The sequence below is a fragment of the Halichoeres trimaculatus genome, unplaced genomic scaffold, assembly GCF_033239565.1.
Source record: "Halichoeres trimaculatus isolate MK-OKI-2021-1 unplaced genomic scaffold, fHalTri1.1 fHalTri1_scaffold_23, whole genome shotgun sequence".
Classification (NCBI taxonomy): Eukaryota; Metazoa; Chordata; class Actinopteri; order Labriformes; family Labridae; genus Halichoeres; species Halichoeres trimaculatus.
Window position 1 is genome coordinate 13699200 of NW_027437201.1, and position 15444 is coordinate 13714643.

The window sequence follows — 15444 nt, forward strand, 5'->3', positions numbered from 1 at the left end:
CCTAAATCAATCCAGGCCTCATTATAGTTAAGACTTTATTCAGAAATATTCTTAAAAGAAAAATCAATAAAAGGAGACTGATGAAAAATCCTAAATCTTTATTTTTCTTTGTACATTGTACAATATCATACAAAATGCAGCTTAATTCAGAGAGAATGTGAAGTACAAAAACAGGAAAAAGAAGCTTTCATGAGAATAAATAGCAAAAAGTTGGAGCAAGTAGATTAAAAATGAGTTATTTTGATGGAAGTTAATTGAATATATTACAATCCATTTTTGAATCCTGGTTTTTCCGTGTAATGTGATGATTTATGGATGAATTCATACAACTTGAAAACTGAGAATTATGAGCTCAGTGCTGGAGGAAGAAGCTCCAGGTGGAAACACGTCTGTCAAATGAAGCAATCAAAAGATTTGTGGCGGTGAAATCATGCACATAAAAATCAGACTGACTCAGTCCTGTCTGTTTCGTACCTCACAACAAGTCTGCAACCTCCATTTCTGTGGGAGGCAGGAGAGAGGACGAGGGGAGCGGGAGTCTGGGGGATTAAAGTAACTAGAGGATCATGATGAATGTCTCATGGTATTTCAATCAACAACACCAATGAGTGCACCATAACAGGGAGCTCTGCTGCAAACACTAAATGACACGACATTACACTATGTTCCTGCAGAAGCTGAGAGGGTGAAAATGTTTAAAATAATACAACGCTTTGTGGATTTTCTGCTCCTAAAAAGTATAAAAAGAAACACTTGTATTAAATCGTTCACAGTCTGTTGCAGTCGGTTCAGGTCTTCTAACTTTATGTACAGATTGTGTCCCTCACCCTACTGAGGGCTGTTAGTGATGGCTTTGAGAATATCACATGTGCTTTTGGAGATGACCTCTCTCAGCTTCCGTACACGACGAGGGCTGGAAGAACCCACGTAGCTCTCAGGTTGAAGGACGGCCATCCCATCGTTAACGTTGCCCATGATGATGACCTGTCCCTCTGCAGCTGCGCCGGTGATGTTTGGGCACGGGCAGTTCCAGTCCATGTTCTGGAAGGTGACCTCTAAAGGCTCCTTGCCAAAGAAGCGGAGCCCCATTTTTTCATCTTTGAGGATTTCTTCCACGGTGACAAGGGCATGGCCTGAGTCCTTCTCCTCTGTGAGCTCTGTCATACGACCCAGGATGACAAAGTCACTCCTGCAGAAGCTGGTCACCATCTTCCCTCTGGGCTTGCACGCCTTGCAGTGGTGGTTTTTTGGGTATGGACACATCTCCTCGCAGGCTTCTTTGGACTCAAAGTTGTTGTCATTGCCGTCACATCCTCCATAGATGAAGGACTGGCACTGTCGCAGGGTGCTGCTGTACGCCCAGCGGGGCTCGTATGCTTTACATGAGCCTTGCAGGCTGGGAAGTCCACATGGGCCCGACAGCTCAGGACCACAGCACTGCATGCACTCTTCATACGTGTCAAACACCTTCCTGGGCTGCTGGCTGTTGTTGTTGCTGTGGCAGTGGGTGAAGGAGAAGCAGTTGTTGGTTTTGGGCTCATAGTACCAGCTGACTTTCTCCAGCTCACTCCCACAGTCCTCTGAGTTGTCAGGGGGTTTCAGACACTCCTCAGGCAGGCAGCGGGTCACATTCTTGGGCTCAGGGGTCTTTGGTGGGTCTGTGGGCATCACTGTTAGAGGATGGTTGGCCTTTACTGTGCCAGATGGGTTCTGCGCCATGCAGGAGTAGACACCTGAATCCTGAGGCTGGGCGTTGTAGATGACCAGCTGTCCGATGTTAGTGACCACCATGTTCCCTCGGACGTGGTTTGGTTTCATGATCACCCGCTCAGCACCCTCTGGCAGCTGCTTCTCCCAGGTGATCTCAGGCCGCGGACGACCTGTCACGTCACACAGGAAACTGGCTGTGTCACCAACATTCACAGTCTGGTGAGCAGGGCTGCTGACCACCACTGGTGGCTGCGGCTCAGTGGGAGGGGGGATAGTCGGCTGCAGGGGAGCGGTGGTGGGCCGGAGGGTGGTCACCTGGGGCAGAGAGGGGCTGGTGTTGGGCCAGGTGAGGTGGAAGCGGCAGGTGACGACAGACAGAGTGATGCCCTTTGAGCACGCTTCTGCATCCATGTAGCACTTGTTGTAGTATGTCATGCCATCTGAGGCGCAGGTGAAGTGTGGCTCCCTCTCACAGCGGTCTCTGCATTTACACACAGGCTGTCCGTCCCAGATATCACACTCTGACCCCTGCTGGGTGCACATGAAGCTGGCACAGGTGGCTTCTTTGGGCATTCCCACCGGGGCTTTAGTCCCATCTACATAGCGAGCTGCCACACAACTTCTGTTCCCACACACGTTTTGACAACACTTTTCAAACAGCTCACACTCCTGAGAGAAGAAGAGAAAAGAAAGATGCATGAGGATTTGGAAGTTGCAGATATTCAGACAGAAATATTCAAATTAGGAGTTAATGATGAGATCTATCAATATGACATAGATTTCAAAGATTCAGGTGAATAGAATAAAGATTGTCACATTAAAAACACTCAGATGAAAAAATAAATTTATGTCAGTGAGTTAACAAAACACAATATTACCTGGTCAGATTCACATTCTCGTGTGCAGGTGCTCATTGCATCCACCCACAGGTTTGGGTTCATGTCATTTGGACAGATCCCCGCATGTGAATACGTGATCTGGGGCAGAACTCCGACCTGGGTCTCCATCCATAGTGACACACATGCCAGGAACCAGATCCAGCGTGGAAACAGCATCCACCACATCTCCACAGCGGCGCACAGATCAACAAAGAGTGAAGCAAACTAATTTAAAGTCTCAGACTCCTGTGATCCAGCAGAGAGATTCCTTTTCTGTGAGTGAGAAAGAAGTTAAACAACTCAGAAGCTCATCACTCGTGTGCGAGTCTGCGGGACGAGACGATGTGAACCAGTTGATTGATCCGGTCTGATATCCCACTTCGGCAGCGATGATGCTCTATTTATACCACCGATCCGCAGCCATCACCGTTACCAAGACTCGCCAAGTTACCTGCAGCATGATAGCTCTGCGCTGCTTCTGCGATGCTGAGGGGACTTTTTTTTCAGGAGTGGATGTTAAGCTTTGGGCTGGACTGGCGGGGCACCTGCCTGTTAAAAGGATTGTTGGTAACCCTGTTTAACCCTTTGCAGGTTCGAGCGGCGCACGAGCGCGCGGTGCGTAAAGACGCGCAGAGGGAAAAATCTCAAAGTCAAATTTTTATATTTTAAACGACAGTTAAGAAATTATAGTAATGCAACTTTAGTGAATACTAACGGAGGGAGGCTGTCGTGAATACTTTTATTTGTCAAATTAGGAAACATAAAATACTTCATGTTTACGCGCATGAACAGGGTTCCCAGTGCCCGCTGTAGACGGCGAGGAACCTTTTAATCATTAGAGTAAATATTTTTTTCAAATTCCATCAATAGAACACAGATTTAATTTTTAATAGTTTTGATTGATCTGATCAGATTTGTGTGTAGTTTTCCAAACAATCATCGATGATTTTGTAAAAACTTTTAAAAATCTTGGGTTGTTATTGTGCAAAAATTAAATAATTTGCTGATGATATGCTGCAAAGACTTATTTAAATTTTCTCTTACAATTCTCCATGTTAATATGTTCTGCACATATTTACAATTGTTAGAAAACACTATCAAATTTTCACATCCAACAATTTCATTTGGTATAGAGATGATTTGCTAACTCCAGTAGGGCTGAATTATAAGCGCAATGAACAGAAATTGTGCTTTTTAAAATTTTGTTTTATTTTATTTTTGGTAGATTAAATATTTTCAATGGAAAATTAAAGTAAAATGTGAAATAATTTTAGATGTCTCCTCTCTTCAGATTAATGCATTGCCTCAGTATTGAAATGTTACTGCATGCAGCTGCTCCAGAAAGTGCAAACTCAACTCTCTCTAGTTTATTCAATGACAAACATAATCCATACTCTGATTTTTCTTCATGCTGAACTTTTTCTAAATAAGAGATAAACTGTCTAACATCAACTCCTTGAAAACCTGCTCACTTTAAAGCCTGCATCTGGAAATTCAGACCTTCAGATAAATGTTTGTAGCCTAGTGGCACATTGCAAGTTCAGCAAATGTAATATTGATTAACAGTTTTTCCTTCTCAACAGTCCCCACATGTGACCAGTGATACGTGACTGCTGCAGCACAACAGTTTTAATTCAGCTGTGGACTTACACATTACAGTATACATGCTCCACATTCTACAAAGCGTGTCTTTGTGCACAGGATCAGTTGTGTCAGTGCGACCGCTCTGTGTGGAATTAGGAAATACTCAGACGCACACATTCCAGAGACTCTCAGGCTTCTGCAAAAACAGGCAGTCAGACATTTTATTGACAAGAAAAGTAATTCTTAATTGCACCATTCTAACGAGTTATCGCCAAACACTGGAAAGCTTTCATTTATGAGTTTGGCTTCAAAGTGAACACAAGTCGAGCTCTGACAATAACCCATCAGAGGCCAGCAGAGGTGAAATGAGGATATGGCTTCAAAAAATAATTATCCGATCAGGTGATGTGATGTGCTCCAGAGTGGGAGTGTGTGTTGGCAGAGGCTTTAATGAATGAAGGTGTTATTATCATTTTCTTTGCTCATTCCTTTCCTATGTAAACTGCTTTGTCTGGTTTCCTCCACAGTTCAGATGAGGACAGAGGAGCTCACAGACCGCCCTGCACTGCTTTAACTGTAGACTCCTGCTGGGTTCAAGTGTTGGTCTGTTCTTTAAGCAGACATGCTGATTTTGTCAATGTGTGTTAGTGTGTGAAGGACAAACAAGTCAAGAAAACCTGTTGATGTTGAGCCTCCAAAGCTTCCAGGGTGACATGTTGCAGTCCTGTAAGAGGGATTGTCTTTGACCCATTTCACTTCTGCAAATGAAAAAGATGAGCACACATGCTGCAGGTACAGAGCACTCAACATAAGATTCATTTCACATCCTCGCTTTGTGTCTGTAATGCCCAAGAGATTATAATCTGACCAGGACACTTCTGCACAATCATGAAGAAAAGTATCCAAAATTTGCTGAGTTACTGTTTACACAAAGAGAAACAAACTACACTCTGCCACTCTGCCAGGACACTCTGCCTCACACAGTCTGGACCTGTCATGTCCTAATGACATGTTTCATACAGAAGCCAAATTAATAAACTGTCAAACCCTTGAGAAGGATCTATCTGGAGGCTAAATCTAATTGGAAACAACAGTCTTATTCTTTTTTTTTCAGGCAGAAAAAAATGCTTTTCTTTGCTGATAAATTAAGTTAACTGGAATCCCGTAAAGGCTCATCCAGCTGCTCGTTTTCAGGGCAGAGGTTGTTTGAGGATTCAAGCTTCAAAAAGAGCGACAGTCTTAAAACAGATGCATTCTTTAATTAGAGGAATAAAACTGGTAAATAAAAGATCAGTTTAAGTTTCAGTCTCAGGTTCATGGTAACAGCAGCTCAGCTTTCTAACATCAGGTCACTGAGAACATGATAATGAGCTTACTGTACCATGTAGTGTGTACTTACTTACAGAGCAGTCACAGAGCTGGTATGGTCTTTTTATCGTAGTAAGTGGCACAGACAGTTTAGAGAAATATTAATGAAATAAACCAAAAAGAAAATGAAACTTAAGACAAATTTGATTCTAAAATGAGATAATCTAAAATATATCAAAGCTGCAAAAAGCACAGTAGTTAAACAGCCATTGTGTAACCTGTAGCATGACTTCAGGGAATTGTGTTTAAATGTAAAGGAATAGTTCCACATTTTGATATTATTGAAAAACACAAAAGATGATGGAAAAGTTAGCGTGGTTTATGAAAGTGAAATTTTAACCTTTTGTTTTTAATTTTTAAGTTTTCAAAAGATAAAACTTTCAGGTTCAGGTACTGGTCTTTATCGATGAGGAGAGTGGTGTGACTGACCATGGCTTGATGTGTTTGTTGTAGAGTTTCTGTCAGTAGTTGGATGTGTTGAAAACAAGCAGAGTTTTTTTTTCTAGGGTCAGTTTAGATGAATAACTTGTCCCCTCTAGCATTCACAAAACTACCCATTACTCATTAGCCTTGCACAACTGTTATCACTGACCAAACAAAGTATTTCCATAATGTAAGAAGTGCTTGTTATTTTTTACACTCTTGAGATTTGAAAATAACAAAATAATAGACAAGATAGTGAGGATGAAGATTTTGCAATGTCTATAACCAAACTAAAATGCTTGGACTAGCAGCTAGTTGTCTCAGCATTAAACTCTGATTAGAAACATTGAGCCTGACACAATTTTCACCAAATCTATCAAATTTACATGTGATTTTATTTTGAAACTTTAAAGATAGTTTGATATACAGAAAAAAATATGCTTGCCAAGAATGATTAGAAACTAAACACACTCAAGTGGAAGTGCCCACAGAAGGCCATTAGGAAAGCAGACACAGGGAGATGCTGCTGCTAAGCTTGAAGAACCAAGGTGCTGCATCCTCTTGTGAAAACATGGAGCATTTTGCTTTGTCACCGTTTCACTGAAGTTGTTTTTAATCTCCTTCACTCCTGGTTCCTGTGCCTGCAGCATTAAACTGATGGGGCAAGTCAGCAGGCAGTCAGAGCCAAACCTCCTGCTGTTTCATGTAGCTTTGCCCATAGGCAGGGACATTACGGAGCAGGCTGGCAGCTGCGCACTCATTCATCGCAGCTCTGTCAGTTTTGGCACATCAGAGGCACAAACTGAGTGGGTGCCTTGATAATTGAGGCAGCTTTGAAATCTACCAACCACAGCTTCTCTTTAAAACATCAAAACAGTCTGAATGAGGGAGTATCGTGTCCTGAATCAACAGAGAGAGCAGAGGACATCTGATTTCTCACATCCGAAGATACAAATCCTCTCCAAACATCCTCTGAGCTGTCGGTGTAATTGTTCAAATATGCAGCAGGAATGAAAACAGCAATATCCTGAAACTTCATCTGTTTTTATTAATAATATCAACATCAGGTGTTTGACTCTTGATAGGTGGGACTCTCTGTCTGTGTTTGAGATGTATCAACATTTGACCTCACTTCTCTGAGTGGTCACAAAAAAACATTTGTTAATTATAAAGTTTAGTTTGACAGTTAGATAAAGAGGAGCGGCAAGTTTGAGTGAAGAGCTGAAAAGAGATGAGCTTCCTGAAAGACTGAGCGCACTCTAGTGGATGATTGGACAAATTACAGATACTTTTTTCACAGGACTGTTTGTCTTTCTCTTATGAAGGTGTTTTTTTGTGCTTTTTCACTTCCAGACATGAAAGATGTGGAGGAAAGAGGGCATACAGCAATCTGTTGTGGCCAAGAGTTGATCCAGCAACTGAGGTAAGAAAGGCTGTAGCCTCTGCACCTGATTCATTGAAAATATTCATAATGCCAAATGCAGACTGATAGATTCACTCCTACATCCTAGTTGCTAAAAGTTTAAATCGTTCAATATTTCATTGGTTTATATATGTCTTGGAGTTTTACCCACAAGAAACCAGGAAAAAGCCTGGGAAGCCTACATTTGTAAGGAGCATGTGTTTGTGGGGTGAGCTTCAGAGCTAAGTTCATGGAAAAAAATTCCCAAATCGTCTTTGCAATCAAGGAAAAAATTCATCAAACACAAACTGCCTCACAATTTGTGCTAATTTGGTTTGCTTTGTAGCTTTAAATGGTTGGAAGGACAAGAAAAACACGACACTGAATTTAAGTAACCAAACCACACATGAAGATTTCACACACACATTGGTCTTCCTTTTTTTTAATAAAAGGCATCATATTTCATATTTTGGTGGTACAGAATTCAAGTTTTTATACATTTGGTTCACAAAAGAATCACATATTAAACTGAGCAAACTTCCCTAAAAGAACAATTCTTTAAAAAGTAGCTTAAATAATGGAACAGTACAAAAATAAGTAGGTTTTTCACAAAGGATGTTTTTTATGAGGAGAGTACAGTGGCACAGTTTTTTTTCTTTGTAGAAAAAATAAAATAAAAAAGTTCCTCCTTTTCTTTCTTTTGCTGTTTTGCAGCAGACAGCCAATTACAAAATGATACATTCACTGGCTTTCTTCATCCCACTGGCAGAAGGCACTAAAACACAGACTTGGATCAAACAGTACTCGCAGGTATGGCTTTTTTTAAAAAATTCTAGATGGATGCAGACAGGTCGTTGTTTGCCACACGAGACAAACCGGTCAGTGCTAAAAGACTTCAGACAGCCACACAGGAGGAAGTGCAGTTGATGTCCTGTAGTGTGTTCAGACAAACACGATATGGTTGATCCAAGTCTGCAACAGGAGTCCAGGCTGTTCCCAAACCAGCAGTAAGAGTCCTGAGAGAACTCAGATCCATTTCAGTCAGACTGAACTGAGCTGATCCTCAAGGCTGGTTTGTGACATGAACAGAAGGCGGTTCTACTGCGTCAGTCCAGCATCTTTAGCCATAGTGTAAAAGATTCCTCTCTGTGCTATGAGGTTTGCTGGAGTGTCAAACTCTGCTATCTGTCCCTTGTCCAAAACCAGCACTCTGGAAGACAAGAGGGGAGAAGAGTCCGTTAGAAGCTGTATTCAAACCTGTATCAAGAACTGGTACAGAAGTCTTCAGTTTTATATACCTTGTGTAATCCAGGATTGTGTTGAGTCTGTGAGCGATGGTAAAGACTGTGCAGTCCTCAAACTGGGTCCGAATGGTGGACTGAATCAGATCATCCGTCTCCAGGTCGATAGCAGCTGTAGCTTCATCCAGGATGAGGATCCTCGTCTTCCTCAGGAGTGCTCGAGCCAAACACACCAGCTGCCTCTGGCCCACGCTACAGAACATAAAGTCAACACAGCAAACACATCAAACATGACGGAGCAGAGGAACTCCTCACTCAGACACAGACTAAATGTGTTCATTCCAAAGTTTTTCGCTCCTCTTTGTGTACCTAAGGTTCTCGCCTCCCTCTGAACACTCCAGCTCCAGTTTGGCTGGCTGGTTGCTCACAAACTTGTGAAGGTGAGAATGTTCCAGGGCTTTCCACACCTCCTCATCACTGTACTTCTCAAAAGGGTCCAGGTTCATCCTCAGTGAACCCGAGAACAGGACCGGCTCCTGTGGCAGGGGAAAGACGGGCAGAGTGTTTCAAGATGTCACACATTTATTGATTTTTAAATCAAACAAACATCTTTTTTGTATTTTAACAATTTATTTAGTCTTTTAATGCAAGCATCTCTTGGTGGTGGACTAAAACGCAGCTTTGCCAGACCTGAACTGTGTGAATTGCTCTGGTTCTGGCCTGCACTGCTCATTCAACCAGTCAGATATGTCATCACTCATCTTGTTAAGGGCGTGTTGCTGTGGATGTGTTGTGTACCTGTGGAATAATGGTGAGTTTGGACCTCAGGTCGTGCAGCCCTATCTCAGATATCTTCACCTCGTCAATGGTGATCTCTCCTCCAGCAGCTTCCAGTATCCTGAAGAGGCAGAGCGTCATGGAGGACTTACCGGCTCCTGTTCGACCCACGATGCCAATCTGTTGAGACACAGAGCTGAGGTTTAGGGAGCTGCCCTGTTGACCTGCCGTTGATTGATTCAACACACACTCTTCACCTTCTCCCCTCCCTTGACGCTCAATGTGAGCTTCTTTAGGACCAGGTCCAGTCCCTCTCTGTACCGAACGCTGTAGTCATGGAACTCCACATTCCCGCTCATGGGCCATTCAGGTGGGGGCTTCTTGTCCTCCACGTCCCAGGGGGCCTGTGAACAGAAACACACATTTCTGACCAGGGAAACTTTTCTGAACAACTCATTAGCCTTCCTGGCTTCTAGCTAAACTGATTTGTTTCTGAAAACCAAGAGTTGGACATGTATGAGCAAAGTTACCCAGAACTGCCAAAGATTTATACCACCTGTGGGACTTCCTGGATGCTCCTAACTAAGGCTTTCACTAACAACTCTACCAGCTTTACGAGGGACACGCACTGTGACGTCTGCCGAGAAAGTACACTGTGTACAGTTTGTCTTATGTAACGGAGGGGCTCTTACTGGCACCAGGTGATCCAGCATTTCTGGAACTAGTTATGGTTTATAGGTCCTCTGTTCTCTGGGAACATGTCTTGGCAGCAGGTTTCTGGAATGTGGGTAAATTCTTAGCTTACAAACACATGCACAGCCTCACCTCAGCTCTTATAAAATACTAACATGGACACCCTGAATGCTTACACACATATGAAGCATTGGATACCTCTGTTTTAGTCTCAGAGTACTCCTTCACTCTCTCCACAGCTACAATGTTGTTCTCCAGGTCTGAACACATTCGCACCATCCAGTTCAGAGACATGGTGACCTTTAAAATAAATAAAAAAAAACATAAATTAAAACTTGTTCGAGAGTATATTTCAACACTGAACCAGCTTTATGCTGAGCACTAATGAGAGATGTAAGGAAGTCAAAGGAAAACATCAAATGGAAAAGTTGAATGTGACATAAATAATAAATAAGTTCATAATCAAATAGAATGATGGAAATTGCATTCCTGAAAATTAAAAGCGAAAAGGGGATTTTTTTCACAGGAATGATGTGAATTCACATGTTCAACACCTCTGGCTTAATAGCCTGAGGCGAAATATTAGGATTACAGCAAATCATTTGTTTCCTGATGGCAAGTCAGCATTGAAAACCTGATTCTCTCTGTCATTATGTGTATATATATATATATATATATATATATATATATATATATATATATATATATATATATATATATATATATATATATATCTTTAAACAGACAAAATCAATGGTATTTGTGTGAATTCAGTAAATGAACAAAACATAATAAACCTTAATAGAATTAACAAATAATTATATTCAATAGTTAGCAATGGTTTTTGATTCTTTGCAAAAAAAAATATGTAAAAGATATAAACAAAATGATGAAACCATAAGACTGAGTCATGGAAACAAGTTTTAAGAGTTAGACTGGTGTAATAAAAAATATATAAGCATTTAGCTTAAGGTAACACTCACATTGCGAACACATTTAGTTTATCTTGACCGATAAACTATTCCAAAAAGTTCAGTGGTACAACATGTAAACTATTTAAGCATAACTTGCTTGAAAGATATCAATGATCTAAAAAAAAAAAAAAGCGTTTTGAGTCTTTTGTGCCATATTTTTATAGGGACCTGGTTCTGTTTTAAAATGGAAGACAGGCTGATACCAGAAAACAAGGCCAAATTGACCATCCTGGCCAGAAAATAAAATAAAACTAACTTCTGCTGCTGAAAAATGTTGTATACATAAAGGAAACTACTACAGAAAAGTATTTCGGAGTTGTTGCTTTTTTTTGTACCTGCAGTGCGTAGGACACCGACAGCCCCACAAGACCAGGGTTCAGACTGTCCTTCCCCGTCACAGCAAACAAAGCAGCAAACAACACGATGCAGTTCCCGATGAACTCGATTCGCACACCAAGCCACCTGCACCAGAGTGTTCCAGTTAAAGAGGTCAGACTTAATGCAAAGCAGGTAAACTCTTTTTATATCTAACACCAGAGAAATAAACCTAAAGAGAATGTGAACTGGTCACAGGGAGTTATTGATTTCACAGCTGAGCCTTAGTGACTGAGTGAAAAGCTCCCATGGTAGCAGCTGTGCTCTACTTCTCAACTTTTTCAAGTTCTTTTGTGCCTTCTTCCTTCTGTCCTCAGCCACTGGTCTCACAGTACTCTCAGTGAAAACAGCAGCATCAGCAGAGGCTTTAATAAGTAACACAGCTAAATATAAAACACAGCAAGCCAGTTTTTCAAGGCCTGAAAGTCATCACAGGTATTCACAAGTGACAAGAAAAGAGGACGAGAGCCTCCCTGTTTTTAAGCATCTGTACAGCACAAACAAATCAGAAAAAAGGACTAATGCTGTTGACCAAACTATAAAATTTGGGATGTTTTTGCATACAAATGTAATAATTTATATTTATTTCTGTATCGTCATTGCCAAAGCATAAGGAACAACATTATAATCATCTTCTAAATCATCCACATCACCATCATGGAGCTGTTACTTCCACATCATCTTTAGCACCAAAATACCAATTGCTGAGTCACTCAAAGAGAGCTGGTCTTAGATGGAAATTAGGCCCCAGAGATCAGCTGTTCATAAATATAATTATGCAAAGTTATATGCATAAATAGGCACAGAAGGACCAAAGATGACACAAAGACTTTTCAACAATCTTGCAGCACAGCTGATGTTCCTCTGAGCTGAAACAGGAAACTTACCTGTTGGACACTATACCAGGGTAGTAACTCTTTTGGTTTTCATCCACTTTCATATCACTCATCAGAACAAAGGCAGAGTTTCTGCCATAGGCTCGGATTACACTAGAGCCTGTGATGGTCTCAGAGAAATGGGAGTATATGGGAGAGCGGCTGACTGACTCCAGACGCTTTAGCTGCCGAGATGTGGCAACATAAAATCTCTACAGGGTCAAGGGGAGAGAAACAAACACAACATTACAAGTGAACAGGTCATCACAGATATTCAAAAAAAGCAATAATGATGAACACAGATGAGCCCACACAAACACACACATACACACACGCACACACACACACTCACACACAGAAAGCCTGTGTGAACAAAACACCTGCAGCAATCGTTTGATAGTCAATTTTGCAGATTTGATAGGACGCCAGTCGATCTTACATAAGCTCCTCAGAGGAGGTTGGTTCAAAGTCTGAATGTAGATCAGCTCAACTGCATCTGCCTCAGTGCTGTCTAATGCCAGAGGCTGCAGAAATCACACAAGAAATGTTCATGAAGTGAAGCTAAACTGCAAGTGTTTTGTTTGAAATCACACATATTTGACTTGTTTAAAGGTACAGTGTGTAAAAATTGGGAACATTTAGCAACATTTAGCTGTCAGGTTGGAAGCTGAAATACTCCCTTCTCACTACTCATGTGAGTGGAAGGAGCTAATGTTTATGTGTAAGTGGCACAAGTCTCTATTTGTCATTTTTTAGTTTCTAAAAGAAAAGAAAAAAAACAGGTGAATCTGCTCCCAATTTGTGCTGTGCTGCTAGAAAAAGTCATTTCAGCTAAATGCTCTTAATATTACCCGCTGTACCTTTAAATCCCAGTTTACATTAGTATCTTCATGTGTCACGGTGTGAATGTTTGGACATAGTTTGCATCATATCAACAGGTATCATTAAAGATTAGTTCCTCTGAGGGAAAGATTATAGACAGATGATAAAGCAAAGACAAGGGCCATGCAGTAAGGATGCCGTGACAGAGACAGTAATAATGTGAGCTGGTGTGAGTACAGCTGATTTTAGTCATTAGGAGGTCTGAGATTGAGGGTGAGCACACAGATGTTAGACGCCCCATTAATATAATTCACCTAAAGACTATACGTGCAGTTTTCTTATCAATTTGTGATTGATGATGCTGATTTTTTTTCTGTTTTGTTTTTGGTATCTAGTATGTCTAAGTTTGTGAAATGCTCGGGTGGATGAGGAAGACTGTCTGAGATCATCATGACCGAAACTAAAAACTAACCTTCTTTAAGAGTAAGCAAAAAAGCTTAGAGCTGTCTGAATGAGTCTCTCGCGATATTTCAACCCACTGAGAGGTCAAACCAGCAAGCAAGCGACTGTTAACTGGACTTCACGCATACTCTGTTAGCTTAATGTCTGAAATTGTAAGACCTTTGACCTGCGGGGTCAAAGAGCTCCTCTAAAATTTCTGGACTCCAAGGTTTAAAAAAGATTAAATTCCCAAATTGTAGAGGTGGAGATTTTAGGACATTTATGTTCTTGTTGGGGATGAGTTCTTCCAAAGCTAAGACAACACTGATGATGTTATCAGGTTTGTTTTTTCATAGTCTTGCATCCCTCCTAAGTGGAGCTTTAATCAGATCTAATAGCAGTGAAATGCTAAACTGTGCCATCTAGAGGATAGCTGCAGGAGTGTGTTTTATCGACTAGTAGTGCAGTTAAGATATTTACATACTTTTACACACATTTACAATCCTGTTTCCAAAACAACATTAGAAACCCATGATTTGCCAAACATTGAAACCTCTCAAACATTGAAACTGAAATTAGTTTCAGGAAAAAGACACTGCTGTGTCAGCTCCGCAAAAACAGCTGCGTGCACAAAGGAAGTTGCGTATAAACCAGATCAGAAACATCCTCTGGGTTTCACAGAAGAGTAACAGTCAAGTTTGTTATCAACACAAAGTTCAGAAGCCAGCTCTACAGCAATATAGGAGGCTTTAGTGCACATGGTATGGCTAACCTGCTGCACGTTCTGCATGGCTCTGTAGTAGAAATGTGGTTTTGCTAAAGTGTTACGCCTGCAGTTCTGACTCATCTTCTAAAAAATTACAACTTTGTGTAAAAATCTAGAGTAGGAAAAAAAAGATTTTGAACTGTTCAGCAGCTGAACAGGAAAACACTCTTCATTTCAACATTAAAGCAACTGGTTTCTGAAGTTCAGAAACACTGAAAGCATAGATGTAAGAGGAGATTCTGCAGGCATCATTTTCAACATCAGCATTGACTCCAGAAAAATATTGCTATGAAATCTACAACATTATATTATCACCTGTGGGCCACTTTACTTAAGTACAGGGTTTCAATGTTGTGCAAATAATCCCATTGTGTCCTTATTTCTATATTTCACAGCATCCTGACATTTTGGAAACAGTCCCCCAAACTCTTAACTTAACATAACATGAGAAGAACCCAAAGAAGAACCACAACCCAATGGTCTTAAAGCTAGTCAACGTCATAGTTCATGATGCAAATAACTAGTTATTGCAAAGAATCATGGATTGTTTGAGACTGATGATAAATCAGTATAGCAATGAAGGCTACAACTATTACTTTCATAATTAATTGTTGTGAGGCAGAGCTGCTCCTACGGCTGCATTAATCTCCGTTACCCACAGTGGGTGGATTTTATTTTCTCTGCAAGCCTGCGTTGAAAAATGGGTCTCTGGATCTCTGCAGGTTAGGAGGAATCTTTACTGCTAACAGTTTCTTTTAGAAGAAAGACGCTTAAGTATCAAGTCATTGGTGTAAATAGTGAGATTAATTTTGCCTGCAGAGCAGCTCTGCCTCTGAGGATCAACTTCCTATCACTGCATTTAAAAAGATTATTTTAATTCAATGTGTCACTCTTTTCAACTATAGCAAAGATTTTTTAAATTGTAACAGACTAAAACAATAGAGCTTTAAACTACAGCTTCCAGCTTTAAACTACAGACCAACCGCTGAGCTGCTCTAACTACAGACTAACAAACACCAAACTACACTGCAGCTACAGCTCCACAACAGCAGAGACCAACACTCCAACCACATGCAACAGTCTACCAGCACACACACTCAACACTCGCAGGCATG

At 41.0% G+C, this 15444-nt stretch overlaps 2 protein-coding genes across 3 annotated transcripts in view; both read right to left on the reverse strand.

Annotated features, from left to right (window-relative positions):
* Positions 1–828: 828 nt before the first annotated feature.
* LOC141785405 (WAP, Kazal, immunoglobulin, Kunitz and NTR domain-containing protein 2-like) lies at positions 829–2774 on the reverse strand. The gene is made up of 2 exons (XM_074663726.1): positions 2589–2774; positions 829–2379 (listed from the first exon to the last, which is right to left on the reverse strand). Exons 1-2 carry the CDS (start codon positions 2772–2774, stop codon positions 829–831), a joined length of 1737 nt encoding a protein of 578 aa, XP_074519827.1.
* A 5067-nt stretch (positions 2775–7841) lies between these two features.
* abcc3 (ATP-binding cassette, sub-family C (CFTR/MRP), member 3) overlaps positions 7842–15444 on the reverse strand; it is a 46430-nt gene continuing 38827 nt past the window's right edge. For both annotated transcript variants that reach the window (XM_074662531.1, XM_074662532.1), the window contains exons 24-31: positions 12313–12512; positions 11386–11512; positions 10275–10376; positions 9641–9787; positions 9405–9563; positions 8976–9142; positions 8664–8858; positions 7842–8575 (exon numbers count right to left, since the gene is read on the reverse strand). In XM_074662531.1, coding sequence (XP_074518632.1) covers positions 8464–8575; positions 8664–8858; positions 8976–9142; positions 9405–9563; positions 9641–9787; positions 10275–10376; positions 11386–11512; positions 12313–12512 — 1209 coding nt within the window. In that variant the 3' untranslated portion in view covers positions 7842–8463. The remainder of the gene's footprint in view (positions 8576–8663; positions 8859–8975; positions 9143–9404; positions 9564–9640; positions 9788–10274; positions 10377–11385; positions 11513–12312; positions 12513–15444) is intronic.

Bases quoted from the DNA above. Each gene is read 5' to 3' on its own strand.
- LOC141785405 (XM_074663726.1), bottom strand. From the start codon at position 2,774: ATGTGGTGGATGCTGTTTCCACGCTGGATCTGGTTCCTGGCATGTGTG. The intron at 2,380-2,588 runs GTAATATTGTGT...TTCTTCTCTCAG, and splicing joins GAGAATGTGAATCTGACCAG to GAGTGTGAGCTGTTTGAAAA.